Source organism: Canis lupus, chromosome 1 (genome assembly GCF_003254725.2).
Source record: "Canis lupus dingo isolate Sandy chromosome 1, ASM325472v2, whole genome shotgun sequence".
NCBI lineage: Eukaryota > Metazoa > Chordata > Mammalia > Carnivora > Canidae > Canis > Canis lupus.
In genome coordinates, this window is record NC_064243.1 from 41,794,133 (window position 1) to 41,822,078 (window position 27,946).

The 27,946-nt window shown below is 39.9% G+C and overlaps 2 protein-coding genes across 9 annotated transcripts in view; one reads left to right on the forward strand and one right to left on the reverse strand.

Moving 5' to 3' along the window:
- The window catches only part of RMND1 (required for meiotic nuclear division 1 homolog), a 44,575-nt gene extending 39,857 nt beyond the window's left edge, over positions 1-4,718 (reverse strand). For 2 of the 4 annotated variants that reach the window (XM_049116461.1, XM_025422555.3), the window contains exon 1: positions 4,431-4,718. Coding sequence is in view for 1 of the 4 variants with exons in the window: in XM_025422557.3 (XP_025278342.3) it covers positions 1,843-1,927 (85 nt within the window). In the remaining 3 variants the exon portion in view is untranslated. Of the gene's footprint in view, positions 1-1,842; positions 2,044-4,430 lie in introns of those variants that run through there. The other 2 variants (XM_025422558.3, XM_025422557.3) reach the window with 2 other exon arrangements.
- A 125-nt stretch (positions 4,719-4,843) lies between these two features.
- On the forward strand, positions 4,844-19,713 carry ARMT1 (acidic residue methyltransferase 1). 5 transcript variants are annotated; one of them, XM_025422560.2, is made up of 5 exons: positions 4,844-5,002; positions 7,625-7,730; positions 8,162-8,406; positions 13,852-14,017; positions 18,028-19,713. In XM_025422560.2, the coding sequence occupies exons 1-5, from the start codon at positions 4,962-4,964 to the stop codon at positions 18,793-18,795; spliced, it is 1,326 nt and encodes a 441-aa protein (XP_025278345.1). In that variant the 5' UTR covers positions 4,844-4,961; the 3' UTR covers positions 18,796-19,713. The 5 variants fall into 5 exon arrangements, with proteins under 5 accessions (XP_025278345.1, XP_035558440.1, XP_035558443.1 ...); XM_035702547.2 differs by having other exon boundaries at positions 4,949-5,090; XM_035702550.2 differs by lacking the exon at positions 4,844-5,002 and adding an exon at positions 5,325-5,822.
- The last annotated feature ends 8,233 nt before the right edge of the window (positions 19,714-27,946 follow it).

Consider the following 27,946-nt stretch of genomic DNA (forward strand, 5'->3'; position numbering starts at 1 on the left):
GGACATATTCACAGAGGTGACATCTGAACTGGGTCTCAAAAAGCCTGAGGAATCATCAAATCAAACACCTCAGATATAGACTACTGTTTATCTGACAACTGGAGTGCAATCACAGGGGAGGCAGGAGTAAGCTGCAGGAGATTAGGACAGAGGAGGAGCCAGGCATCAGACAGTGAGTGATGCAAAAGAGTGTTTACAGATAGGGGGAAGCTAGAGGTCTTAAATGAGACGCTCACACGATCTGATGTATGTTTAAGAAACCTATCTTTGGTAACAGGTAGAAAAGGAACAGAGAGACTAAGACCTTACTCACTGAGTACTGTCACACATGAGGCTCTGGGTTTTACCTGAACAAAACCCCAGGAGGCATTTTACAGATGATGAAGCTGAGGCTAACTGCTCAGGTAGGAAGTTACTGAGATGTAATTACATCCCAGGCTTTTCCAATTCCAAAGATGACACCTAACCACTGTGCTCTATCTCCCACCTCCTAGAGGAGGACCAGGGTGTGTCACAACGTTTAGAAGCTACAGCTTTCAAAAATATTTCTGGAATTCTGTGTTTAGTTCTAGTCCAATTAGCTATTATAGTTCACCTTTAATTACCACTATTCCCTGCCAGTTGAGCCAGTGGGTTTTGAAGAACCTAATTATAAAAAAAAAAAGTTAGAAATTTGTATACACTGATTCTTTTCTAGGAAATTCTTACCTTGAAACCAGAGACTGCCTTAATATAGAGGCCATGCAAAGCATTAGGACAAAGAATGCAAAAGCTACAGGACAAACAAGAAGTGTGTCTTTTGTCTTTGCAGAGAAAGATGTAGCACTTAAGGTATCCAACACACACACTAGATTTAGGCTTTGTTAAAAACTGGGGCACATCTCAGGAAAGTTAAATTGTAATTGCACAAACTAAATTTAAAGGTTAAAAGTTTATTAGATTGTTAATTACTCTAAAAGCTCTGCATAAGCTCTGCGCAGATCAGTGGTGGACACGAGTCTACCAATCCCTTAGCCTGGGGCTAGCCCCTGCCTATCTTGTCTTCCATTCTCCCTCAATCACTCCCTCCCGGGCTCACATGCTCCCAGCAGTATAATAGCCACTAAACACAAACAACGACTGAGCACTTGAAATGTGACTCAAAAACGCTAAAATTTTTTTGTACTTGGCTTTTATACTTCATACAAAAAAGTAAAATATCTCCATAAATTTTACATTACTTGTTGAAATAATATTTTAAGTATATTGAGCTAAGTAAAGTAAATTAAAAGTGATGTCACTTATTTTTACAGTTAAAGCCCCTAGAAAACTTCAAATGCCGTTATATAGCTTGCACTGTATTTCTCCTAGAGGGTCTTGCTCTAGATCCGTCTATATCAACAACTGCAACCTCACCCACTCAATTTCAGGTGTGCTACTCCAAACCCCATGTCTGGTCTTTTAAGCTCACTCTTTCTTCTCTTACTCAATTCTAACAATTCTTCAGCCTCAATAGGACCTAACCATACAATGATCCAAACACCCTTCCAGTGTCCTTCACTCCCCACACCTCCCTTCCACCACGCTCGCTCAGTCTACATTCCGTGGCCTATCGTCTCTTCCTCTCCCATATACTTCAAACCCCTTGCATCCCTCTCTCCTCCACATCACATCAACCAGAATTAAATATAATTCACCTAATTTGTGGGTGTACTCCTGCCTCTGAACATGGCTACAACCAACAAACCAAGCCAACTGGTCTCACTTTAAAATCATGACTGCTTCCTTCAGGAGTGCCTTTCATGCTGCTCGACAACCATAAACTGTTTCCCCACCACAGTCTATTCTGTGCTCTCTCCTCACCTCCGATGCCTCCTCTTCCATTCTCCTTCTCAATAATGACCTTGTTTCCTCTTTTGTTGACAGGGCAGAAACAATCAAAGAGCATTTCCACAGGTTCTCACCAGGATCCACCTGCTCACCAGCTGCTTCTGTGTCCATGTATTTTGTCTTCCCTTCTGCTGCCACAGAAGAGCTGCCCCTGGTCCCATCTGGAACCAAGTCCCCCATGTGCATACCAAGTCTCACTCTTCCTGCCTATAGCAGGAATGGTTAAACTCTTCTTTTCTATCTCATGCTATTTATTTTTCCTTCTTTCCAGTAGTATATTCTTTTTTATTTATTATTTATTCTTTTTTACAATTTCATTTATTAGTACCAGAGAGAGAGAGAGAGCAGGAGGAGCAGAGGGAAAGGGACAAGTGACTCTGGGATGAGCATGGAGCCCACTATGTGACTTGATCTCAGGAACCTGAAATCATGACCTGAGCCAAAACAAAGAGTCAGATGCTTAACCGACTGGGCCATTGGGGCGCCCCTCTCCAGCATATTCCTATTAGCATATGACTATGCTTTGATTTCTTTCTATCTTATAAAAACAATTCTCCCCTGACTCCATCTTTCCTTCTACATATTACACCTTTTCTCTGAGTTAGTTTCCTTTAAAAGTTTATTGTCTCTAACTCCTCTGATTTTCTTGAATGCACTCCAATCAGGGTTTCATCCCTACCGCTTCACCAAAACCCACTTGTCAAGGCCACCAATGACCTCCATATGTCTAATTCAATGGTCACTTCTCGGTCTTCATTTTACCTGACTCACCAGCAACATCAGATAAGTTGATCACTCTACCCTCCTGGAAGTACCTTCTTCACTTGGCTTCTGGGATATGACACTGGCCATTGTCCTCCTACCTCATTGGTTGTACCTTCTGTCTCTTTTGTTTTCCTATACCCTCAACAATCGAAAGCACCACAGCTCAGTATTTGGGCCAGTTCTCTATTCTCAGCTCCTTATATACAATCTATGCAGTAATGAATAGCAAATATTTATCCCTAAACCACTCCAATAAGCATGAAAAATACAACATGCTCAAAACAGAGCGTCTAAAATCTTCCCACAAGTTCTATTCTTCCCAAAGTCTTCCCCATTCACAAAATAGCGATTACACCCTTATCTTTGCTAAAGGCAATAACCTATAATCCTGCTTTGCCTCTTCATTCCCCATACCCAATATGTCAGATTGGCTTTATTTGCACCAGGTCTCAACCAACACTGCTACTATCATGATCCAAGCTGCTGTCTTTCCCACAATTACTGAAATAGCCACCTAACGGGTCTCCCTGCTTCTGTTCTTTACCTCCTACAGATTCTTCTCAGTGCAGCAACCAAAGTGATCCTTTTTTAGACCTAAGAGGGATCACGTCTTTTCTCTTGCACAAAATTTGATGCCAGCCTCTCATCTCACATGAAACAAAAGTCAAAGACCTTAAACTGGATGCATGGTCCCACTTTCTGGCCCTTTATCTCCACCTTAACATCTCCCACAGCTCTATGCCTTGCTCATTTTGCTGCAGTCACTCTGTCTTTTGGTACTTTTTTGGTACTTACTATTCCTTGTGTTCTTCTCCTAGGAACATGTAAAGCTCACTGCCTCACCTCCTTCAGATCTTTGCTCCTGTGAAGTCTTTCCTAACAACTTGATTTAAAATCCACAATCCAAGACCCACTATCTTCCTTCACTTTTTATTTTTCCATTGCATTGAACATCACTTGGATGCCTCATATTTCTAATCTGTCAATTCTTACAACAAAGATGAACTGAGTTCCTGCCATGTGTCAGACTTTCTCTTCAAAGGTGGTAATATTCATGAAAATGAAACACAAAAATTCCTATCGTTTGAACCTTAACATCACATTGGAGGTGACAGACCATAAACTGGGTAAGTCAGTGAAATATATGTTAGGTAGTGACAAAGCTAGGGGCGCCTGGCTGGCTCAGTCGGTGGAACCTGGAGCTCCTGACCTCGGGGCTTTGAGTTGGAGCCCTATGCTGGGTGCAGAGATTACTTAAAAATATATATAAACTTCGATTTAAAAAAATAGTGACACAACTAAAGGAGAAACCAGAAGAAGAAAGAATAGATTCCCCTCTCTTTGGAACATAAGCTTCTTGAGAATAAGATGTGTCTACCGTTCCTGCTGTGTCTTCTGTAGCCACAGCGCCCAGTATACAGTATTCAACTCCTATTTTCTGAATGAAATACAAGGCAGCTACTGGCACATTTCCTACTTCTTAAGAACAATACCAAACAGTAACACAGTATCAGCCAGATTACGATTCAACGGATGAGCGGCGCTAATCCTTTGGAGCATGCCTTCCAATTCCTTAAACTCAATTAAAAAAAAAAAAAATCTTTGCGGTAGGCGCTATGCACTGGCTCAAAAAAAGGTTCCGTAAGGGTTTGTGGACTGCGTGCTTTAGTCGCAGCTAAGTCAGCCAAAGATCACCGCAGCGGTTCCGGTGGAACCTGTGACCCCAGCGGTTCCGAGCGGCCGCGATCAAAGGTGAGAGAACCATACAAGCTACTGGGGAAAAGCAGTGCACTAACCTCTCCGCCGGAAAAGAAGAGGGACGTGCCTTGGAGGGAAGCGCGCAAGCTTCCGCGCCCCGGCGGCTGGTAAGAGAAGAGCAACAGCACCCGCACCTCCCGCTTCCCGCAGCCTGCACCGCCGCCCCGGCGGCCCTCCCGGCGCCCGCACTGCGCAGGCGCACAGAACGCAGGCCCTGCGGAGCGTGAGCCGCCGAGGCCACGTGACCGGCGGACCACGTGACCCGCGTCGCCGCGACCTTTTCCGCTCCCTAGTGCCAGGGACCTCCCGGTCCCTGCTTGCTTCCGCCTCCGCCCGCTTCCTTATTCCGCTGCTCTCGTCGCCCTCCGCTGTCCCCGCCCTCGTCCCCGGAAGATCTCCGCGTCCTCCAGCCGGCCGTTGTTTGTCTCCTCCTCGGGCACTAAATAAAGTTTCTTCATTCAAACGCATTTTTTTTTTTTTAAAGCCCCGGCCCCTCCCTCTCCCGGCTCCTCCTCCGCGCCGGGACCGCCTCCCTCCCTGCGGCGGGTGCGACGCGGGCGGCGGCAGCGATGGCCGGGTCCCCGGCGTCCCTCTCGGGACAGGACGTAGGGTTCGTGTCGCTTTCCTCGCGCAGTCCTTCCGCTGCTCTTCCTCCTCCCCGCTTCTGCGGGAAGCCGGGCGTCGCCGGAAGCCTCTGGGTAACCATCGGGGGAGTGCGGCGGGCCGAGGGGCCCCGGTGCCGCCGTCCGGCCCCGCCGCCCGGCGCGTCTGCTCGGCGGCCCCCGCTCGGCGGCCCGGGGCGGGCTGCGGGCTGCGGGCTGCGGCCGGGGACCCGACTCGGATCGGCTCGGATCGGCTCTAGCCGTGTGGCCGAGCGCCGGCCGCCGCCCGCGCGCCCTGCCGGAATCCTCCGGTCTCCCCGCTTCCCCCTGCGTCCTTCTCCGGGCCTTTTGGGAGGCGTTGGCTTCCTTCGCGTTAAACAGCTTGTCTTTGAAGCGACCCCATCCCATGCTGCTCTTTCCTTTTTTTTTTTTTTTTTTAACTTTTCATGAGCGTCTCCGAGTTTAAGCCTCTTCTGTCCCCTTTCGGGGCGTCTCAGCGCCGAGGCTGTGATCATTTTCTATTTTGCCCTAACACGCGCTCTTTTGGGGGAGGCTAAAATTCTCTGCAGAAGTCAGGAATCTCAGATTTGTCGGGGAATAGGTTTCTTCCCATGCCCGTTGAGATGAGCCGGTGATCTCGCCGTCCAGTGCCTGCAGCTCCTCCCCTTCTACGCGTCGTGTCACAGATTTCTGGATGAAGTCGTGGATGGGCATTAAAGATGTCTGTTTGCGTAAATTGAACGGCCGAGTTTTATCTTTGAGATTCGTCCTGAGGATCGCTCGCGCGCGCGCACGGGGAGAGCACTGAGGACATTGACCTTATCGAGAGTAAGGTTGAGGCTGGAGGGGCACGAGTGGCCCAGAATTTGAGCAGACGTGCGGTCCGTCGTGCAAAATACAAGGGAGTGCGCGGAACCTTAAATTTTGAGCGCTGGGTTCCTCTGGCTCTACCCTGGTCTCTGACCTGGGACTTTACCCTCCCAGATGCAGGTCTTTGAGGAAACTCAGGAAATCTAGTACTGTGGACTCTTACGCAAGGCGGCGGTGGGTTGAGGTTAGGGGTCCTGACACCCCTCTTTCCCCCTTTGCTGGGAAACCTGGGTGTTATACCCAGGTTTTGGTATAACCAAACTTTTGACTCGCTCAAGATTTAACTACTGCACTTGGGTGATCTGGAGATATACATGAACTGATAACCTAAGTTTCGTGCTCTAAAAATGCACAGAATTTCATCACTCACCGAAGTCTAATTTTTTTTTTAAGATTTAATTTATTTATTCATGAGAGAGAGAGGCAGAGACACAGGCAGAGGGAGAAGCAGGCTCCTTGTAAGGAGCCCGACGTGGGACTCGATCCAGAGTCTCCAGGATCAGGCCCTGGGCCGAAGGCGGCCGCTCTACCGCTGAGCCACCCAGGAGTCCCCCAAAGTCTAATTTACTAACTGAATCCTATGCATTTGCTTAAAAAAATCATTGTATATAAAATGATCTGTAAATTTTGATTTTTGTATGCCAAGAATCAAGAGTATCCTTTTTTTTTTTTTTTTTTTAATGCAAGTCTCAAGTTTTTCCTCTAGCTTTTTCATTCTTTGGCGCTTCTAGAAAGTCTCCTAATTTTTTGGTTGGGAGAGTGTGATGGTAACCTGCCTTAATTTTGTTTGGGGGCAGAGTGGGATGGATTGGATGAAGTCACTGTGTAGGTAGAGAAGGCAGGAGAAGAAAAAAAAAAAAAACCTTTGAGGAGAATTAAAATTGGCTAAGAACATAGACTAAAAAGAGAGAAGCAGGCTCATAAATATCTTTATATTCTAGCACATTAGAGGCTTTCATGCAGGTTTACATCCATTGCCTCATTCATCTAAGTATATGAAGTCACCTACTAAATAATAAACCTGGCACAAGAGCCTGTTTGTTTTTTTTTTAGATTTTATTTATTTATTCATGAGAATACACAGAGAGGAGAGAGAGGCAGAGACACAGGCAGAGGGAGAAGCAGGCTCTATGCAGGGAGCCCGACGCGGGACTCGATCCTGCGTCTCCAGGATCGTGCGCTGGGCTGGAGGGCGGCTGAGCCACCGGGGCTGCCCGCAAGAGCCTGTTTGAATTTGAGGATCAGTTCTTTTAGTTTTCTTTTTTTAGGATAAGTCCTTTTTCTGTCTTATCGCATTGTTAAGTTAGTGTCTTATTCAAGAAAATAAGAGGAATAGAATGGGAAAGGTAAGAATCACGAAATGGGATCCCTGCCTTCCGCCAAGGGCATGATCCTGGAGACCCGGGATGGAGTCCCACATCGGGCTCCCAGCAAGGAGCCTGCTTCTCCCTCTGCCTGTGTCTCTGCCTCTCTCTCTGTCTCTCATGGATAGATAAAATCTTTATTTAAAAAAAAAAATCATGGAACAGACTCAAGGGGAGAATCTGGGATTAGAGGTACAATGCTGTTTAGCTTTCATGACCTGTAAAACCAGCAAAGTTTCAGGATTTTCCTGTGTCTTAATATAGTAGTTGAACAATGGTGGCTTACTTTATAATACTTATATGAAAAGGAATTTTGATTCAAATGAAACTGGAAGATGGCCAATCTGCTGATAATAACGCTAAGTAATGTACTGTGTATGTGGCTCTCTCTTCTAGATCGTTTGCATATCTTACAATTAAAGACAGAATACCACAGATCTTAACCAGGGCTATTGATACATTGCATCGACATAAAAGTGAATTTTTTGAGAAACATGGAGAGGTAATACCGTGTTTTCAGTTTAATTTTTCGTTAACTCTTTTTTTTTTTCCTTGTTAACTCTTTAACAGAAACACAATAGCTGTTTTCCTTCTATGGTAAAGATCTTGCCTCCAGAAGATAAGAACCAAAGGGTTCCTAAGAAGAAACTTAAAAAAAAAAAAAAAAAAGGATAGAATCGATAAGACAGGATAATGTGTGTGTTCTTTGATTTTCAACTGAAGAACTCTGAATTTCAGTGTTTATAATGGTTCGTAAAAGACATGAAATGTAGTTTGGAAAGCTAGTATTTTTTTTTCCTTCTTTAAGACCTTAAAAATGTTTTATGGTAGAGGACTTATTCCTGTATAAATTAACCATTTACATATATGAATTATATATTTATGGATTATTTATATATTTTAGGTATATAAATTTTTTTCATTTTTCTGCAGAAAGGCACAGAAGCTGAAAAGAAAGCAATTTCTCTTCTTTCTAAATTACGAAATGAATTGCAAACAGATAAACCAATAATCCCCTTTGTTGAGAAGTTTGTTGATACTGACATATGGAATCAGTACTTAGAATATCAGCAGAGTCTTTTAAATGAAAATGATGGAAAACCCAGATGGTTTTACTCACCTTGGTTGTTTGTAGAATGCTACATGTATCGTAGAATTCATGAAGCAATTATCCAGAGGTAAGTACATAACATCAAATTATAAATGTTTAGATGACTCAATGCTTTTTTGAAGTTATAAAATGATAAGTTTAAAAACCAGTGGAAGCGAGAATTCAGTTCAACAGATACTAGTGGCAGTATTGGACATTTCTGCAAATGTTATTGATATAATAGATTCTTGGCAATTATATCTTAATATAATATCCGGGGGTGCCTGGTTGGCTCGTTTGATAGAGCATGGGACTATTGTTCTCAGGGTTGTAAGTTCCAACCTCACATTCAGTATAGAGATTATTAAAAATGAATTTTTTCAAACTCCAATAAAAAATACAAAAAAAAGGCAAATCGAGCTCCAATAAAAATACCAAAAAAAAGAATTTTTTTTAAAAGGATATATCTGAAATGGGAACTAATTAAAAATTCTTATGAAGACTTAGTTTTAGAGTAAAATTATATTTCCTGAACAAAAAATGTTAATTTCAAATAATTATTTCTTTTTTTTATAATAAATTTATTTTTTGTTGGTGTTCAATTTGCCAACATACAGAATAACACCCAGTGCTCATCCCGTCAAGTGCCCCCCTCAGTGCCCGTCACCCATTCACCCCCACCCCCCGCCCTCCTCCCCTTCCACCACCCCTAGTTCGTTTCCCAGAGTTAGGAGTCTTCATGTTCTGTCTCCCTTTCTGATATTTCCTACCCATTTCTTCTCCCTTCTCTTCTATTCCCTTTTACTATTCAAATAATTATTTCTGTAAAATAAGACAGGACAAAGTAATCATATTTTATTTATAAAAATAGATAATATGTCAGTTAATTTGGGGTAAGAAGTCAACAGAAATGTGATCACTACAGTGTTTTTTGCACTACCTTAATTCTTAGCCCTTTCTTTTTTTTAATGGCTAGATTACAGACAGACTTTAAAAGTTAAACACAAATCAAAATTATTTTTTATAGGCTTGTTTATACTAATTTTATTTTTCCTAGGAAAATTCTGATATAGAACCGATTTAGAAAGCAGAAGAAAATGTGTATCATCCTTTTAGGTCATTGGTTAAAAGATACAGGTTTGCTAAAAGAAATTCTTTGGTAATAGTTCAAAACATAGGAAAGGATAATTTAGAACAATTGGTCAAATCAGCACTAATAATAAAATAAAATAAATATATGGGGAAACAAGTTGAGTCTATTCATTAGCTTTTTCTATCTAAATCTTTAGAAATTATTTTTTAAAGTGACAGCTTGTTTTTGCTGAATAAGTGCATTAATTAATTAGTTGTGTCTCACTCTGCAACCACTGCTGAATAAATGTATTTTAAAACTTTTGCTTTAAAAGCAAAGTATATATACTATTAAAAATGTAGCACATTGCCTGACACAGGGGAGGCACTTAAGCAAGATGATAGCTAATACTAGGAGCTGTCGTGTTTTGGACACCAGCTATGTTCCAGTTACTTTGCAGCCCACTGAAGTATAGATATTAATTATGGTTTTCATTTTACAGTTGAGGAAACTGAGGTCTGATGATGTTATTAATAAGTTACCTGGGGTTACATGGGTACATGGCTGGTAAATGGTAAAGCCATTACTTGACCTTGGTCTGTGTAAATCTGCTTAGAGCCCTCATTAAACCTTCTTTTTTCAAGTAGCAGATTTGGATGTCTGTCAAGGACTAGGATGAGTCTGAAATTCTGGGTGATGGTTTCATAAATCTGGAAAATATCCATGGTATGAGTCAAAGCTGCTGAACTGTTGAAACATGGGGTAGCTCCCTGTGTGGGATTGAGGGAGTTTGGAAGATAGAAGGCTAAAAGGAATATGTTTCTAAGTTTGATTTTGGAGGTAGATTAGGTTCAGAATTTAAAAATTTAGGGTAGAAGTTTACAAATCTGGCTGCACATTTATAACCTAGTTAGAGGAGAAATTTTTTTTTTTTAAACATGTAGGGTTTGAAATCATTATATTAAAATAAACACCAATGGTTTAATTTATTTGCAGTAGGGCCTGGGCATCAGTTTTTCTTTCCATGCCTCAGGGAGATTCTGGACATCCTGGCTTGATATACCCACTGGTTCAGGAACAGCTTTATTAAAAGGGGTCAAGGCAAAACATAGCTTTAAGTTGCAGGAACAAGAATGTTAGAGCTCTCCTCAAGTGATCTCTGTGGCTGACACTCAAAAGTCAGGAAATTTGTAGCAGAACTCAGGATTTAGGTCTATGTGTGGAAGATATATCCTATAGGAGAACTAGTGCTGAATATTTTTATTTTTATTTTTATTTTTTTTTTTTTTTTTTTTTTTTTTTTTTTTTTTTTTTTTTTTTTACGTTTTTATTTATTTATGATAGTCACAGAGAGAGAGAGAGAGAGAGAGGCAGAGACACAGGCAGAGGGAGAAGCAGGCTCCATGTACCGGGAGCCTGACGTGGGATTCGATCCCGGATCTCCAGGATCGCGCCCTGGGCCAAAGGCAGGCGCCAAACCGCTGCGCCACCCAGGGATCCCGAATATTTTTAAATGTCCAATTCATAGAAGGAATTCCTCTCCTGGGCCTGTGATAGCTCCAGTGACCAAAGTAGGATCTTTACTTTTCTAGGCTCCCAAAGTACACATTAGCTTTAAGACATGTTTATGTTGATTTTGCCCCTTACACTGAAATATACTTCTAATTTTCTTTGCCAAGATGCATGTTTTATAGTTTTTATAAGAGTTAAATAGGTTGGGCAGCCCGGGTGACTCAGTGGTTTAGTGCTGCCTTCAGCTCAGGGCCTAATCCTGGAGACCCAGGATCGAGTCCCATGTCGGGCTCCCTGCATGGAGCCTGCTTCTCTCTCTCTCTCTCTCTCTGTCTCTCATGAATAAATAAATAAAATCTTAAAAAAAAAAAAGAGTTAAATAGGTAAGTAATCTGCAGGTCTAAATTAAGACTTAAAGCATCAGCCGTATGCAAAATTTAAATAGATTAAGTGAATGTACTTCAGATATTGAAAAATAAAAGTACAAAGAAAATAGCAGACATTTTAAAGCTTTTAATAAAGTATAATGTATATCCAGAACGTATCTTAAGTGTTCAACAATCTTTACTAGAACACACTTAACGTCCTAAGCACCCAGATCAAGAGGCAGAACCTTACTAGGACCCAAAGAAGCCTCCCCTATGGCCCCATTCCATCCTGCCATTTCCACCCCTCAAGAATAACACTATCCTGTGTTAGTTTTGCCTGTTTTAAAAACTACATTTAAGTGAAATTATTTTGGAGATAATTTTGTGTCTGGCCTCTTTCATTCAGTGTACATTGTCAGGATTCATCTATATTGTTGCATATAAATGTAAATAATTTTCATTGTTACATCAGATTACATTATATGCATATATCACAGTCTGTTTATTCCATTGTTGATGGATATTTGAGTAGTTCCCAGCATGGGGTTATTATGAAGAATACTGCTACCAACATTTTAGCACATGTTTTTGGTGAGCATACACATGTATTTCTGTTGGGTGTAATCCAGGACTGGAATACCTGGTCATAGTTTGTGCACATATACAGCTTTAGTAGATTCTAAAATAGCAAACACTTTTAGAATCAGAAATCATATATAAGTGTAGGAGTTTACTAAATACAAGGAATAAGGCTCACTCTTAATATAAGTTGTGACTTTAATGATAGACTAATAAAACAGTAGAACAAGGATTGGCAAATTGTTCTGTAAAGGGTGGAATAGTAAATACTTTAGACTCTAGGGGCCACATGGTCTTTGTTGCAGCTCCTTGGCTCTGTCCTTGCAGTGCAAAGCAGCCACAGATAGTGTGTAAATGAACAAGCATGACTGTGTGTCAATAAATGTTCTTTATGGACACTGAAATTTGAATTTCATGTGTTTTAAAATAATCCTTTTTCAACCATTCAGAAGTATAAAAATCATTCTTAGCTTACAGGTCATACAAAACAGAGTGGGCCACGATGGGTCTGCGAGCTGCAGTTTGCTCACCCTACTCTTGAACCTATGCGTCCAAATAATTTTTATCTTTTTAAGTCACTTTTTTTTAAAAGATTTTATTTACTTTTTGAGAGAGAGAGACATACTAAGAGAGCACAAGTGGGAGGGAGGAGCAGGCTCCCCAGTGAGCAGGGAGCCTGATGCGGGGACTCGGTCCCAGGATCATGACCTGAGCTGAAGACAGATGCTCAACTGACTGAGCCACCCAGGCCCCTCCCCACTTTGTAAAGGTTTTATTTATTCGTTTTAAGTCACCTTGAGAGACTAATTTATTTCAGCAAAGCTGCCATTGCTGAAGTCGTCTTTTAATTCTTTGGAACTTCTTTCAGAGTCGGTGTACAAGCCTCAAAAAGAAATTAGTCTCATTATTTTTTAGTCATTCTTCGTTTTTGATAGAAAATCTATTACTCCATTTGATTTACGCCTGTCACTCTACTGAAATTTCTCTGAGTGACTTGGCTCCAGATTAACTCTAGAAAATAAAGATGTGCTATCACTGATGAGACGTTCAATAATGTGCCACAGGTTCTGAAGGAAATTCCAAAAGTGCCTTGAGCAATGGCAGCATCCTTGGAGTAAGGATGTAGCTTCCCAGGTGACTGGAAGGAGACCACAATTGTGTGGATGTATGAATCCTGGTACGTGTTTGCTTTTTCAGTGAGTCTCACATCAGTCACATTGGTTTTATCTTAAGGCGGATGACCCATGGAAAGAGGTGCTAACTTAGAGGATCAGCTGATCTGAATGTCTCTTATATTTGGTTCTGTAAAGTCTGTGATGTTCTTTTTTATACTTGCTAGATATGTTATTAGGTCAGTATTAATATTATTTGATCTCATTGGACAGCATAAAGCCCCGGCAAGTATATCACCATTGGTCAAAACCCAAAAAACTACATATATGTCAAACTTTGTCAAAATTCGTTATTACAGTAAAATTTATGTTAATATTTTCTGATTTCTTGCTAGTTGTTGTGTTCCCATAGTACCATGTGTTTGACTCTCTTGGTAATTATCATATTATATACAAATATATGCATATGTTTGTTTCGTGAAACCCTGCCACATTTAGCATGCAAAAAATATTTGTTAAAGTAAGGCAGTTATCTTGAAAAGTTGTTTCTTTCTCCTTTTGCTCTAGAAACCTTACTGGGTAAATAATTATGGATATGGGTATATCAGTATAATTATTCCAAATTCCAGTAAAATATTTGATCAGGGAACTTCTGACAGTTAACTAAAATGAGTTTGGGGATTTATTTTTGTGTAATTTGATCAAATTGATTTATTTTGTGTAATTTGATAATTATTTTTCTGTAACCTGATTTATGTTTGATACAGTGTCTATTACCAGTAATATTCTCTTTCCTTTAAAAAAAACTGCAATTACCCAAATGTTAAAAGAAAAAAAGAAGGTATAGAGTTTTATAAATGTTTGTCCTAAATGATTTTCTCCTCCTATAGTCCACCAATTGATGACTTTGATGTATTTAAAGAATCAAAAGAGCAAAATTTCTTTGAGTCACAGGAATCTATTGTTGCTTTGTGCACTCACCTACAAGAGTTGGTAACAGCTATCAAAGACCTAGATGAAAATCAGCTGAAAGATGAATTTTTCCGACTTCTTCAGGTAAATGTGATAATTAATCTCATGAGCCTATTCGTATATTCAATTCAAAGATGGTATTAATTTAACAACAAAGTACATGTATGTATTGTCACTTAAGTTATAATGGATCTTTTTTTTTTATCATTTTAGTGATAGTGTTGTTTAAAAGATGAAAATCCACCTAATTTGAAAATGTGTTTTTTTTTTTTCTTAAAGATTTTATTTATTTATTCATGAGAGACACAGAAAGAGAGAGAGAGAGGCAGAGACACAGGCAGAGGGAGAAGCAAGCTCCATGCAGGGAGCCCGACTTGGACTCGATCCTGGGTCTCCAGGATCATGCCCTGGGCTGAAGGCGCTAAACTGCTGAGCCACCTGGGCTGCCCTTTAGAGTTTTTAAAAAAAGATTTTATTTATTTATTCATGGGGGCGGGGGGAGGTGCAGAGACACAGAGGGAGAAGCAGGCTCCATGCAGGGAGCCTGATGTGGAACTTGATCCGGGGTCTCCAGGATCAGGCCCTGGGCTAAAGGTGGCGCTAAACTGCTGAGCCACCTGGACTGCCCCTGAAAATGAGTTTTGAAATCTCAAAGTTGAAAGTGATTTTAGTGGCATAGGAGTCATCTGGCTTTATAGCTTCTGTCATTCTTGAGAGAAAATATTTCACAGTCATTTGGTTGGCCTAGCCTGCCTTGGGCTTGAATGCTGGTTCTGTTACTTTGTTGTTGGACCTGAGGCAAGGTACTTAATCTCTCTGAGCTACAGTTTTCTCACCTGTAAAATGAGGATGCCATATTTACCTTGTCATTTGACGTGAGAATGAAGGTAGATTCAATTGTGTCAGCATGGAGCACAGAGCCTAGAACAGCCAGCCTGCTGCTGTTGTCAGGTGGAAACACTCAGGTGGTCAGTGGCCTGTTTAATATGATTTTATTACATTTTTTCATCTGTCTTGCATTAAGTTCAGGTTTTAGTTCTCATTCAAAACATCCTAAGATTTAAGATGTGTTATTAGAATCAGAACTATTTGAAAATGTGTGGTTTTATGCAACAATATCCCCAGCCCTCATCTCCCAGACAAAGTTAAAAGCATTTTCCAGAAAGAGATGCTCTTAGGAAATGCCAGAAAGAGAGAGAAAGCAGGGCAGGAGAATGGGGATGTTGGGGGAAATGCAAGGGAGCAGTTTTAAGTGGGGCTGCCAAGCAGTTTTAAGCCTCAGAGGGTGATGGGGTAAGACACGAGACAGGTGAGGGAGTGGGTCACATTGCAGGTGTGGGGTAGCGTTCCTGCCAGGGTACCTGAGGTGGGAGCCTGGCAGGTGTGTGAGAGAAACTGCAAGTAGGTTCTGCAGAAACGAGGTGAGATGAGAGGATTGGAAGGGCCACAGAAGGCCTCGTAAGCATTTTTACTCGCATTGCAATAATCGGGGAGCTATTAGAGTATTTTCATCAGAGGAGTAAGAAGGATCAACATGTTTCAAGGATTACTTCTTGGGACACATGGAAAGGGTACAAGGCTAGACATGGGGAAGTCTGTTACTAATGCAACTTGAGTGAGCGATGACTGGTCGCTCTTGGTAGCTTCTTGGTCGAAGAAGTTTAAATGGCACCAGCACTCTGGAAATACTTTGACAATACAGATGGCGGAATCCTGTTAAAACTTGAAGGACACGCAGTGTAAGGTGCATGATTAAGAGGAAAGGCTTATTTTAAGTTGGGAAGAAAAGTTGTTTCAGGGTATTGTTAAATAATAAGCCTAATTATCCCCCCCCCCACCCCCTCACCCCACCCCCGCTGGAACTATCCTTTATGCACAGTTTAGAATTTTAAAAAGGAAAAAAAGCAGTATCTAGTCAGTCTTTACCCCTCGATGGCCCATTGTTTCAGGGAGTGACCTTTGACTCTTATCTTTGTCCCATGAGTCTAGTAAGTTGTAAAGAAGGAGAAATACCAGTCTGTTTTCTGTCCTCGAATTTGGCCGCATAAATGAGGCCAAAGTTTCAAAGTTTCCCCCTGTTAGCCCTCACGATGACCAGCAGGTTAACTTCCCACAAGAAACCTGAAGGTGTTTTAGTTTGCAGGGAACACTGATCTGTTTTTAGAAGCCAGAACACCACCACCATCCACAGAGCGAACAATTCAGTGCCTGCTTTGTCAGACTGGATGCTGGGCTTGTGATGGCAAGGAAAACAGGCAGTTCTTGCTATCATAGAACCTGTAATCTTGAGGGAATATAGATGGACAAATAATGGCACAAATCAACATGGAATTACAAACTGGAAGATGGCATGAGGGAGATGTGCAGGCAGCGGACGGAGATCCTGACGCCAGCTGAGGGGTACCGTAGCCTACACTGCTGTGTTCCGCATCAGGTGGACACTTACCATTAAGCCTCACAGTGAAAAACATCCATTTATCTTATTATTCATAAGATGATGATATTATTCATTCATCCACAATATTATTTAAAATAATATTCTTAGGATGTGCATTTTCCTCTTATTTTGAATCACACAAGAGTAGAGTATGTTTACAGGGTATTGTGTATGTTACTTAAATATAATGTCAATTCTCACAGTAACTCTACAAGGTAAGTGCTGTTATGTCATTTTTCAGTTGGGGGTGCTAAGCCTTAGAGAACATACATAATTGACCAACAGTTATTAACTAGAAGTTATATTAACTTTCTATTTATATTATATACTATATAAATATATATTACAATATATATTAATATATATTATATATAATTATATATAATGGTATATTAACTAGAAATGTTGGGATCTGAACCCACATCTGTTTCTAGAGCCTGTACTCCTAAACACATAATTTAATTACATACCATCTTCTATAAAATAAGCTTCAGTATCATTTCAATTTAAAGTGGAATGATACATGATTGGAGTTGTAGGGTCTTTAGACATCACTTTGCCCAATTTCTTTATTTTTCAAGTAAGAGAACTAAATACCGAAGAGATTGCTTGGTCCTAGTTATACAACTACTGAAAGAAACTGAGCAGTTTGGGGAGGGAAAAGGGAACTTCTTTTTCTCTTGACTTTGAATTTTTATTTATTTTACTATTATTATTATTTTTTAAGATTTTACTGGCAGCCCCAGTGGTGCAGCAGTTTAGTGCCACGTGCAGCCCGGGGCATGATCCTGGAGACCCTGGATCAAGTCCCATGTCGGGCTCCCTGCGTGGAGCCTGCTTCTCCCTCTGTCTGTGTCTCTGCGCCTCTCTCTCTCTGTCTCTATGAATAAATAAATAAATAAATCCCTTAACTCTTAAAAAAAAAAAAAGATTTTACTTATTATTCATGAGAGACAGAGAGAGGCAGAGACATAGGCAGCAGGAGAAGCAGGCTCCCCGAGGGGAACCTGATGTGGGACTAAATCCCAGGACCCGGGAATCACAACCTGAGGCAAAGATAGACGCTCAACCACTGAGCTACTCAGGTGTCCCAGACTTTGGATTTTTAAATAAACTTTGTAGCCTCTTTTTTTTTTTTTTTGTTAAAGATTTTTATTTATTTATCCGTGAGAGACACAGAAATAGAAACATAGCAGAAGGAGAAGAAGCAGGCTCCCCTCGGAAAGCCCAATGCAGGAGTTGATCCCAGGACCCTGGGATCACCACCTGAGCCGAAGGCAGATACTCAACCACTGAGCCAGGCATCCCTTGTAGCATCTTTTTACAGAGAAATATTCTAATGTCTGCAAGATGCAAAATCATTCTCATTTAAGCCATCCAGGTCATTAACTTCATTCAAACTCGTTTTTTTAAAAAAAATTTATTATATAGTGACCAATAAAATGTTTCATTGTCTTAACCTGGTTTATACATCATGATGTAAACACAGTGTTTGTATTATTAGAGAAGGTGTAGATCTGAAGGTTATTTTATATCGAGTGTTGTGGAAATGAATTTTATGAATAGTTTTAACAACTGTTCCCCCCACATTTTACGTAATAGACTTTTGTTGGTTATTCAAAAGAAGGGTAAAAGTTATGTACTTTTTCTTTTTCAGATTTCACTGTGGGGAAATAAGTGTGATCTGTCTCTATCAGGCGGGGAAACCAGTTCTCAGAAAATCAATATAATAAATTCTTTGGAGGAACTAAAACCTCTGATTTTAGTGAATGACATGGAACGTCTTTGGTCACTGCTTAACAACTGCAAGAAAACAAGAGAAAAAGCATCTATTACTAGAGTTGATATTGTTCTGGATAATTCTGGGTTTGAACTTGTTACAGATTTAGTTTTAGCTGACTTTTTGTTGTCCTCGCAGCTGGCTACTGAGATCCATTTTTATGGAAAAACTATTCCGTGGTTTGTTTCTGATACTACTATCCATGATTTTAACTGGTTAATTGAACAAGTCAAAAGTTCTAATCATAAGTGGATGTCCAAGTGTGGGGTTGACTGGGAAAATTATATTAAAATGGGCAAATGGGTTTACCATGACCATATATTTTGGACTCTGCCTCATGAATTCTGTGTAATGTCTCAGGTTGCTCCTGACTTGTATGCTGAACTACAAAAGGCACATTTAATTTTATTCAAGGGTGATTTGAACTATAGGAAGTTGACAGGTGATAGAAAGTGGGAATTTACCATTCCATTTCATCAGGCTTTGAACGGCTTCCATCCTGCCCCTCTCTGCAGTATACGAACATTAAAAGCGGAGATTCAGGTTGGGCTGCAGCCGGGGCAGGCTGAACAGTACATGGCCTCTGAGCCCAACTGGCTGACCAGTGGCAAGTATGGAATATTTCAGTTTGATGGTCCGCTCTGACTTGCTTTAGGAACTCTTAAGTTACATAGAAAAATACGACCCACGATTTGCATCCCCAGACAAAGCAGTGTGTGAATTTAGTCACATAGCTCTTCTGCATTAGCTCTGGGAGACATGGCTTCTCAGCGTTCATTTATGTACTCTGGATGCTTTTCTCTTTGGGCATTTTGCCCACTACATTGTTTGGGAGATAAGTGGATTAATCTAGTTGTAGATATTTATGTTGGAATTTTAATAACATAATTTCAAGCGGTTTTAATGAACTTTTAATTGATCAGAAAGTAAAATATGAGAGAATTCTGCTTTTAAAGTCAGTTAACATTGTTTTAATGCTATGCTGCATGGTATTTAATATTCAAGGAAGCATGGGATTTTATTTCACTTGTTTTGGGCTCTAGAAATAAGGGCTCTGAAAACAAACCTCTTAAATGAGACATGCTTAGAAAGAGACATTTCTTAGAACTGTGATACTTGAACAATGAAAGTAAAGATTACCTCATAAGTTAATTGTAAATTTTGTTCTCCTTGAACTTTTGCACGCATTTGTATTTTGATTGACCTGTGGAATGGATAGTAGGAAACCCAAAATTGAACAAAATGAAACATGGTATTTGAAGAACTGATATCTTTTACTTCTATTTGTGATATTCATAATCAACTGAACTATATTAATACATAAGTGCTTTACATGAACAGATTTTTAGATTGTTCTGAAGTTTTTAAAAAATGGTTTAGATAGAAAAGATTCTTATGCATTGAATTTGGAGTACTAAGTTAATTTTTTATATGCTTACCCATTTTTTGGTGACCATTAGATATTAAAGTATATAAGTTTCAGGCCAGTTTGTTTTGAAACAAATCAGCAGTAAACCTGGAAATGTTTTTCTGATGATATAATAAAATGAATCATACTGAAAATCTTGTTGGTTTTATTTTCCAGTGGGAGAAGATCCAGAAGGGAAGATTAAATATGAGTCTATGTAATAAACTGATAATGTGTATGTCGCCAAAGCAGTTCTTAAATTATGTCACAATGAGGTTATGGTCTGTGTCCTTGCTAAGTGTTTCTAAAAAGTTTTGTAAAATGTTTATATAAAACTACACGTTTTAAAATATTTTATTTAAATTCAATTTGCCAACATATAGTATAACACCCACTGCTCATCTTGTCATGTGCCCTCCTTAATGCCTGTCACCCAGCTACCCTATCCCTCACCCACCTCCCCTTCTGCAACCTGTTTTGTTTCCCAGAGTTAGGAGTCTTCCTCTCTCATTTTCCCCACTCAGTTTTCCTCCTTTCCCTTATGATCCCTTTCACTATTTCTTATATTCCACATATGAGTGAAACCATATGATAATTGTGTTGTGCCCAAGATTGCGAATCCGAGAAACCACCAAGGAGCCGACACCGATGCAAGCGCACAAGGGTTTATTAGCAAGCTCGAGCTTGGGTCCAAGTGTGCCCGACACAGCAGAGCAGGGACTTGGGCCCCGAAGTGGGTTACAGCTGGGTTTTTTATAGGCTGGTCTAGGGGATTTTCAGAAGGGGTGGAAGAATTTCTCCAAGTTCTGTTTACATTCTGATGTGGGGCTTTCAAGTGCATTGAGTTCTGTTCTCATTCTAATATGGGACTTTCTACCATGGGCGTGGGCTCTGTTGTCTTTCTGATATGGGATTACCTGCCGAGGACATTGAGGACATTCTGCAGTTTTTCACATAAAGTTCAGCTCTTATTCACAGGGGCCTAAGATGGCTGTACTTGTGCTAATGCTAAACTTTAGGTGGGATGGCCTTAATTTTTCTCGACCTCCATATTGTCTTTCTCCAATTGACTTATTTCACTCAGCCTTATACCCTCCAGTTCCATCCATGTCAATGTAAATGGTAGGTATTCGTCATTTCTGATGGCTGAGTAATATTCCAAAGTGTATATATATCACATCTTTTTCTATTCATCTGTTGAAGGATACCGTGGCTTCTACAGTTTAGCTATTGTGGACATTGCTGCACATGCCCCTTTGGATCACTACATCTGTATCTTTGGGGTAAATATCCAGTAGTGTAATTGCTGAGTCCTAGAGGATCTCTATTTTTAACTTCTTGAAGAACCTCCACACTGTTTTCCAGAGTGGCTGTACCAATTTGCATTCCCATCAATGGTGCAAGAAGGTTTCCCTTTCCCCACATCCTCTCCAACATCCGTTGTTTTCTGGTCTTGTTAATTTTAGCCATTCTCACTGGTGTGAGGTGGTATCTCATTGTGGCTTTGATTTGTATTTCCCTGATGGCAAGTGATGTGGAGCATTTTTTCATGTGCTTATTGGCCATGTGTACATCTTTTTTGGAGAAATGTCTGTTCGTGTCTTCTACCCATTTCTTGACTAGATTGTTTCTTGGATATTGAGTTTGAATAAGTTCTTTATAGAACTTTATCTGATATATCATTTGCAAATATCTTTTCCCATTCTGTAGGCTGTCTTTTAGTGTTGGTTACTGTTTTCTTTGCTGTGCAGAAGCTTTTAATCTTGATGAGCATTTTTGCTTTTGTTTCCCTTGCCTTCATAGATGGGTCTTGCAAGAGGTTGCTGTGGCCAAGTTCAAAAGGGTTGTTGCCTGTGTTCTCCTCTAGGATTTTGATGGATTCTTGTTTCACATTTAGATCTTTAAACCATTTTGAGTTTATCTCTGTGTGTGGTGTAAGAGAATGGTCCAGTTTCATTCTTCTGCATGTGGCTGTTCAATATTCCCAATGCCATTTTTTGAAGAGACTTTTTTCCAGTGGATATTTCCTGCTTTGTCAAAGATGAGTTGACCATAGAGTTGAGGGTCCATTTCTGGGTTCACTATTCTATTCCATTGATCTATGTGTCTGTTTTGTAAAGCTGCACATTTTGAATTTACTCTCATTTACATGTCTTCCTGTTTTAACTACTAAGTTACTAAAATATTGAACATGAGAGAATTGTTTGTAGACACTTGACATAAGTTAGAACACCACTGTATATGTGTATTGAGTTCATTGCCACAGTGTGGACTATGGTGCAATATATTGCATTTTCTAAAGCAATGGATTTTTTTTTCTGTTTTTATCATGTTTTATTAAGGACACAAAATTAGAATTTGGGAAGGAATAGTTCATCCCCTCCTATAAGAGCAAGGAAGCAAAAGAGCAAGCAAGAAAAGTGCCAGTTTGGAAGAGGAAGTTGGTTTAAGATGGCATTTTTCAAAAATGCTTAGCAGTGGTAGGACCTGCCTGAATGGGTTGGGTTTTTTAAATTGGAGTTTAGTTGGCACACAATATTACGTTAGGTTCAAGTGTACAACACAGTGACTGGAGAAGTCCACATGTTCTGCTATGATCAGCACACGTGTACCTTCTGTTACCACACATTGCTATCACAATACCATGGAGTATTCCCTATGCTGTACCTTTCATCTGGGTGATTGTTCATTCCCTAACTGGAAGCCTGTATCTTCCACTCCCCTTCACCCACTTTACCATCCCCCCATCCCCGTCCTCTGTGGCAACCACCAGTTTGTTCTCTGTATTTGAGTCTGTTTCTGCCTTTGTTATTTGTTTTTATAGTCTACGTATAAGTGAAATCATACGGGCTTTGTCTTTGACTTCTTTCCCTTTGCATAATACCACTTCGGTCCGTCCGTGTTATTGCAAGTGGCAGGATCTTTTTTTTTTTTCTTTTTTCTTCTTTATGGCTAACACTGTGTGTGTATATCACATCCTTGTCCAGTCATCTATCAGTGGACATCTAGGTTGTTTCCATATCTGGACTATTATAAATAATGCTCCTGTAAACATAGGGGTGATATATCTTTTTGAATTAACATTTTATTATTCTTTGGGTACATACCTAGGAGTGGAATTACTGGATGTATTATATTTCTATTTTTAATTGTTTGAGAACCCTCAATACTAAATTGGCTGCAACCGATTTACATTCCCACCCACTCTTCCTATGCAAGAGTTCCTTTTCTATTGTTTTTGAATTGTTTTAAAACCAGCTTTCTTGAGAGAGAATTCACATACAATTCATCTATTTAAAGCATACAGTACTTTAGTATATTCACAGTTGTGCAACCATTACCACAATCTAATTTTAAAACATTTTTGTTGCCCCTAAAAGAAACCCTGTACCCCTACACAGTCATTGCTCATTCCCTTCTCAGCCCTTGGCAACCAGTAATTTACTGTTTATGGATTTGTCTGTTCTAGGTATTTCATATATAAAGAATAATCAAGTATTTGGGCTTTGTGGCTGGCCTCTTTCTGAGGCCATCAGTTGTACTGTAGCATGCAATGCTTTGTTCTTTTTTGTTGCCTCATCATATGGTTAGGTGGATACATGGAAATGTGGAAATGTCCTATTTATCCATTCATCGGTGATGGACATTTGGGGTGTTTCCACTTTTTTGGCTATCATGAATAATGCCACTATGAACATTCATTTACAAGTGTTTGTGTGGACATATGTTTTCAGTGCTCTTGGGTACCTTACCTGAGAATAAGGTGCAAGATCCCATGGCAAGTATGTTTAACATTTGGAGGAACTGTCAAACATTCCCCAAGCATTTGCAGTGTCTTACATTCCCACAAGCTCTGAATGAGGGCTCTAATTTCTCCATATCCTTGTCGGCACTTTTTATTATCTATGTTTTTTATTACAGTGTGCTACTGGGTGTAAAGTGGTATCTCATTGTGGTTTTGATTTGTATTTCCCTAATGACTAAGGGTTAGCATATTGGAGCATATTTGCCTGTGCTGATTGGCCATTTGTGTATCTTCTTTGGAGAAATGTCTTTAATTCCTTTGTCCATTTAAGAATTAGATTATCTTTTTATTATCAAGTTGTAAGAGTTTCTATATATCTTCCTAAGATACATCAGTCTCATTAGATCCATAATTTACGAATATTTTCTCCCATCCCATGGCTTCCTCTCTTTTCTTTTTTTTCTTTTCTTTTCTTTTCTTTTCCTTTTCTTCTTTCTTTCTTTCTTTTTTTTTTTATTTTTTTTTTATTTTTTTTATTTATGATAGTCACAGAGAGAGAGAGAGAGGCAGAGACACAGGCAGAGGGAGAAGCAGGCTCCATGCACCGGGAGCCCGACGTGGGATTCGATCCCGGGTCTCCAGGATCGCGCCCTGGGCCAAAGGCAGGTGCCAAACCGCTGCGCCACCCAGGGATCCCTCTTTCTTTCTTTCTTTCTTTCTTTCTTTCTTTCTTTCTTTCTTTCTTTCTTTCTTTCTTTCTTTCGTCATTTCACTTTTTTGATGGCATTATTTGAGCACAAAAGTTTTCTGTTTTGATGAAGTTCTTTTATCTATTTTGTCTTTTGTTGCAAAGCCTTGGTTTTTGAACTACTTCTTGACGTACCCTTCAGGGCCACTGAAGTGAGAGAAACCCCCAATGTCAGGGTTCCGCCTACAGTCTTCTGCTCTCCCACTTATTTCAACTTAGCAAGTTTGGCCCTTCTTTGTTTGGCACAGCTATAGAGCAGGATAACGGGTAAAGCCGAGGCGCCAGAGTCCATTAGTCGTGGGGTTGAGTGATCCTGGGAAACTTTCCCAAAATAGCATCTGCAATTGTTTCAACTGCTGATACCATACTTGGTTAAGTATGAAGTAACTTCTGGATAAAGCAGCCATTTTATGCAATGCATTTTTATCAGGATGTAGATCCAGTATCTTATATATGTTATGATGGAAATATGGATGAAGGGCAGGTAAATAATTAGGGGAGGATGGTGATTTATACTCCATGGGTTTATGTTACTTTCTGATTAAACAGCAAATGGAAAAGATTTGTTAGGGGTGATCCAGCTTTTTTCCCTATAATTTGAGGTGGTATTTTGTGTTGGATAAAAATGCAGTAATGCTTTTGAATCTTTATCAAGCCTGAATCCATGTTGTTCAACCTCAAGGTCATGTTTCTCTAAAAGAAATATCCACCGCAAAAGGCAGTATCAACGTAGTTCAAACTCTTTACTTACATTTTAAGAAAACTTCAGAATGGATCAAAAGCAATTCAGTTATACTTCTTAAAATTCTCTCCTGCGCATTTTTATAACAGTTCTTTCTGCCCAAACGTCCACTGAGTCTTGTTCTGGAGACTCTCCCTCCATAAAACTTTTATTTTCCCCTCTACTCTCTCTCTTTCTCACTCTCTCTCACTCTTATTTTGGCTGAACTGGGGGTAGGGGTTGGGGAGACCAAACACTTCTACACACACCTGTCTTATTACCTGAAGTGTTAATGTAATGTCTGCCGTGGTAGTAAGCAGTCAGTGATACCTTGAAATTACAGAAAATGAATAAAGCAGAAGGAAATAAAAATAGGAAAAACAAGAACATAATCCTAGCAACTTCAAATACCCCTATGGATTTTTATGTATTATTTCTAGGTTTTTCTCCATATTTAGACATTTTTTTACATACCTAAGATAAAAAAGGATCATACTGTCTGAATTTTTTTTTTTGTAAATTCTGGAGTGTTATTTCCAACTCCTGAAGTTTTTATCTGGTTAATCTATTTTTTTGTTAATGTCATTTTACTTTTTTCTAATTTACTAATTAGTTCCTGCTGGAGGCAAAAAAGTCTGTTGGGGTTTTTGTTTTCGTTTTTTCCCTGGGGTATCAGTATGGCTTGGGACTCAATAACGGACTCATAAATACTGGATCTCTAATCCCTGGTCTCCTATGAATCATGTGACCTGTCACATTCTCACCATTTTACTGGAAAAAGAAAAGTTATTTCTGGTCAACTTGAACTATGCTCAATCTCAAATCCGGAGTCCCCTAGGAAAAAGAGTCATGCAGGGATATTAGTGTTCTGGCACCCCCTAGTGGCCACATGGATATTCCGTAAAACCTGATTTTTTCTCTTGATAAAGTGCTGACAGGGAGATGCTGTTTTGAGTGGAGCATCAGGTTAAACTAAACCATCCCTTAGAGACCACCACTCACATTATTCTTCCTTTCTGGTTTTCTTGGATGGGTCACATTCCCCCTTCTATTTTGTGTGTGTGTGTTTTTTTGTTTTGTTTTTTTGTTTTTTTTTTTTTTTTTTTATGATAGTCACAGAGAGAGAGAGAGAGAGAGGCAGAGACACAGGCAGAGGGAGAAGCAGGCTCCATGCACCAGGAGCCCGACGTGGGATTCGATCCGGGGTCTCCAGGATCGTGCCCTGGGCCAAAGGCAGGCGCCAAACCGCTGCGCCACCCAGGGATCCCTCCCCCGTCTAGTTTATTTAATATTCACTCCATTTTCGGACCTTTTAGAAAATAAGAGGGAAAATCATTCATATAGAAGACATTTCTAAAGTGTTGAATCCCGTTAGTTGTACATTTTTTGGGGGAACCAACCCACTGTGGCTTCTGCATATTTGTCCCACACACGGTTGAGGTAATGAATGGCTGTTTGATAGGTGATGAATTTTAATTTTAGCATTTGAAATAATTTTTAAACCTCTGAGGTAATGCTATTTACATTGAAGTTTAAGGATGAAATGAATCTGTTAGCCTGATCAGTAAGATCAAATAGTAACTGTTGAATGAATGAAGAAGTACATATTATATAATTGGGAGTTTTCCATAAATATATGTGTCTTTGGATACTACTTTATTCCTTCAATATTATATTGTGGTCAGTTTTCCATTGTTAAATATTCTTCAAAAATATGATTTAAAATTTTAAAATTTTTATTTAAACTCATTTAAAATCATTTTAGTTAACATATAGTGTATTACTAGTTTAAGGGATAGAATTTAGTGTTTCATCAGTTGCAAATAACAGCCAGTGCTCATTACATCAGGTGCCCATCACTCAGTTACCCCATCCCCCACCCAGCTTCCCCCCAGCAACCCTGTTTGTTTCCTGAAGTTCAATGTCTCATATGGTTTGCCTCCCTCTCAATTTTCATCTTATTTTATTTTTCCCTCCTTTCCCCTATGTTTATTTGTTTTGTTTCTTTTTATTTTTAAGATTTTATTTATTTATTCACAAGACACACCCCCCCCCACACACACACACACACAGAGGCAGAGACACAAGCAGAGGGAGAAGCAGGCTCCTTGCAGGGAGCCTGACCTGGGACTTGATCCAACCTGGGACTTGATCCGGGCTCACCAGGATCACACCCTGGGCCAAAGGCGGCGCTAAACCGCTGAGCCACCCGGGCTGCCCATTTGTTTTGTTTCTTAACTTCCACATATGAGTGAAATCATATGGTATTTGTCTTTCTCTGACTGAGTTATTTTGTTTAGCATAATACCCTCTAGTTCCATCCACATCATTGCAAATGGCAAGATTTCATTCTTTTTGATGCTTGGGTAATATTGCATTGTATATATATACACCACCTCTTTATCCATTCATCTGTTGATGAACATCTGGGCTCTTTTCATAGCTTGGCAGTTGTGGACATTGCTACTATAAACATTGGGGTGCGTGTGCCCCTTCGGATTACTATGTTTGTATCCTTTGGATAAATGCCTCTAGTGCAATTGCTGGGTCATAGGATAGGTCTATTTTTAACTTTTTGAGGAACCTCCATAATGTTTTCCAGAGTGGCTGCCCCAATTTGCATTTCCACCTACAGTATAAAAGGGTTCCACTCTCTGCATCCTTGCCAATATCTGTCATTTGCTGAATTGTTCATTTTAGCCATTCTGAGGGGGGTGAGGTGGTATCTCATTGTGGTTTTGATTTGTTATTTCCCTGATGCTGAGTGATGTGGAGCATTTTTTCATGTACCTGTTAACTATTTGTATGTCTTCTTTGGAGAAATGTCTGTTCATGTCTCCTGCCAATTTCTTTACTGGATTATTTGTTTTTTGGGTATTGAGTTTGATAAGTTCTTTAAGATTTTGGATACTAGCCCTTTATCTGTAATGTCATTTGTGAATATCTTGTCCTGTTCCTTAGGTTGCCTTTTATTTTGTTGATTGTGTCCATTGCTTTGCAAAGGCTTTTTATCCTGATGAAGTCCCAATAGTTCATTTTTGCTTTTGTTCCCTTTACCTAAAAAATGTGAGTTTTAATGGCTATAAACATTTCATCATAGAGCCAGATCATATTCTCTTTTGCTGGGTAGATTGTCCAAAACTTTTGCTATTATAAAAGAGGCTGAAATGAACA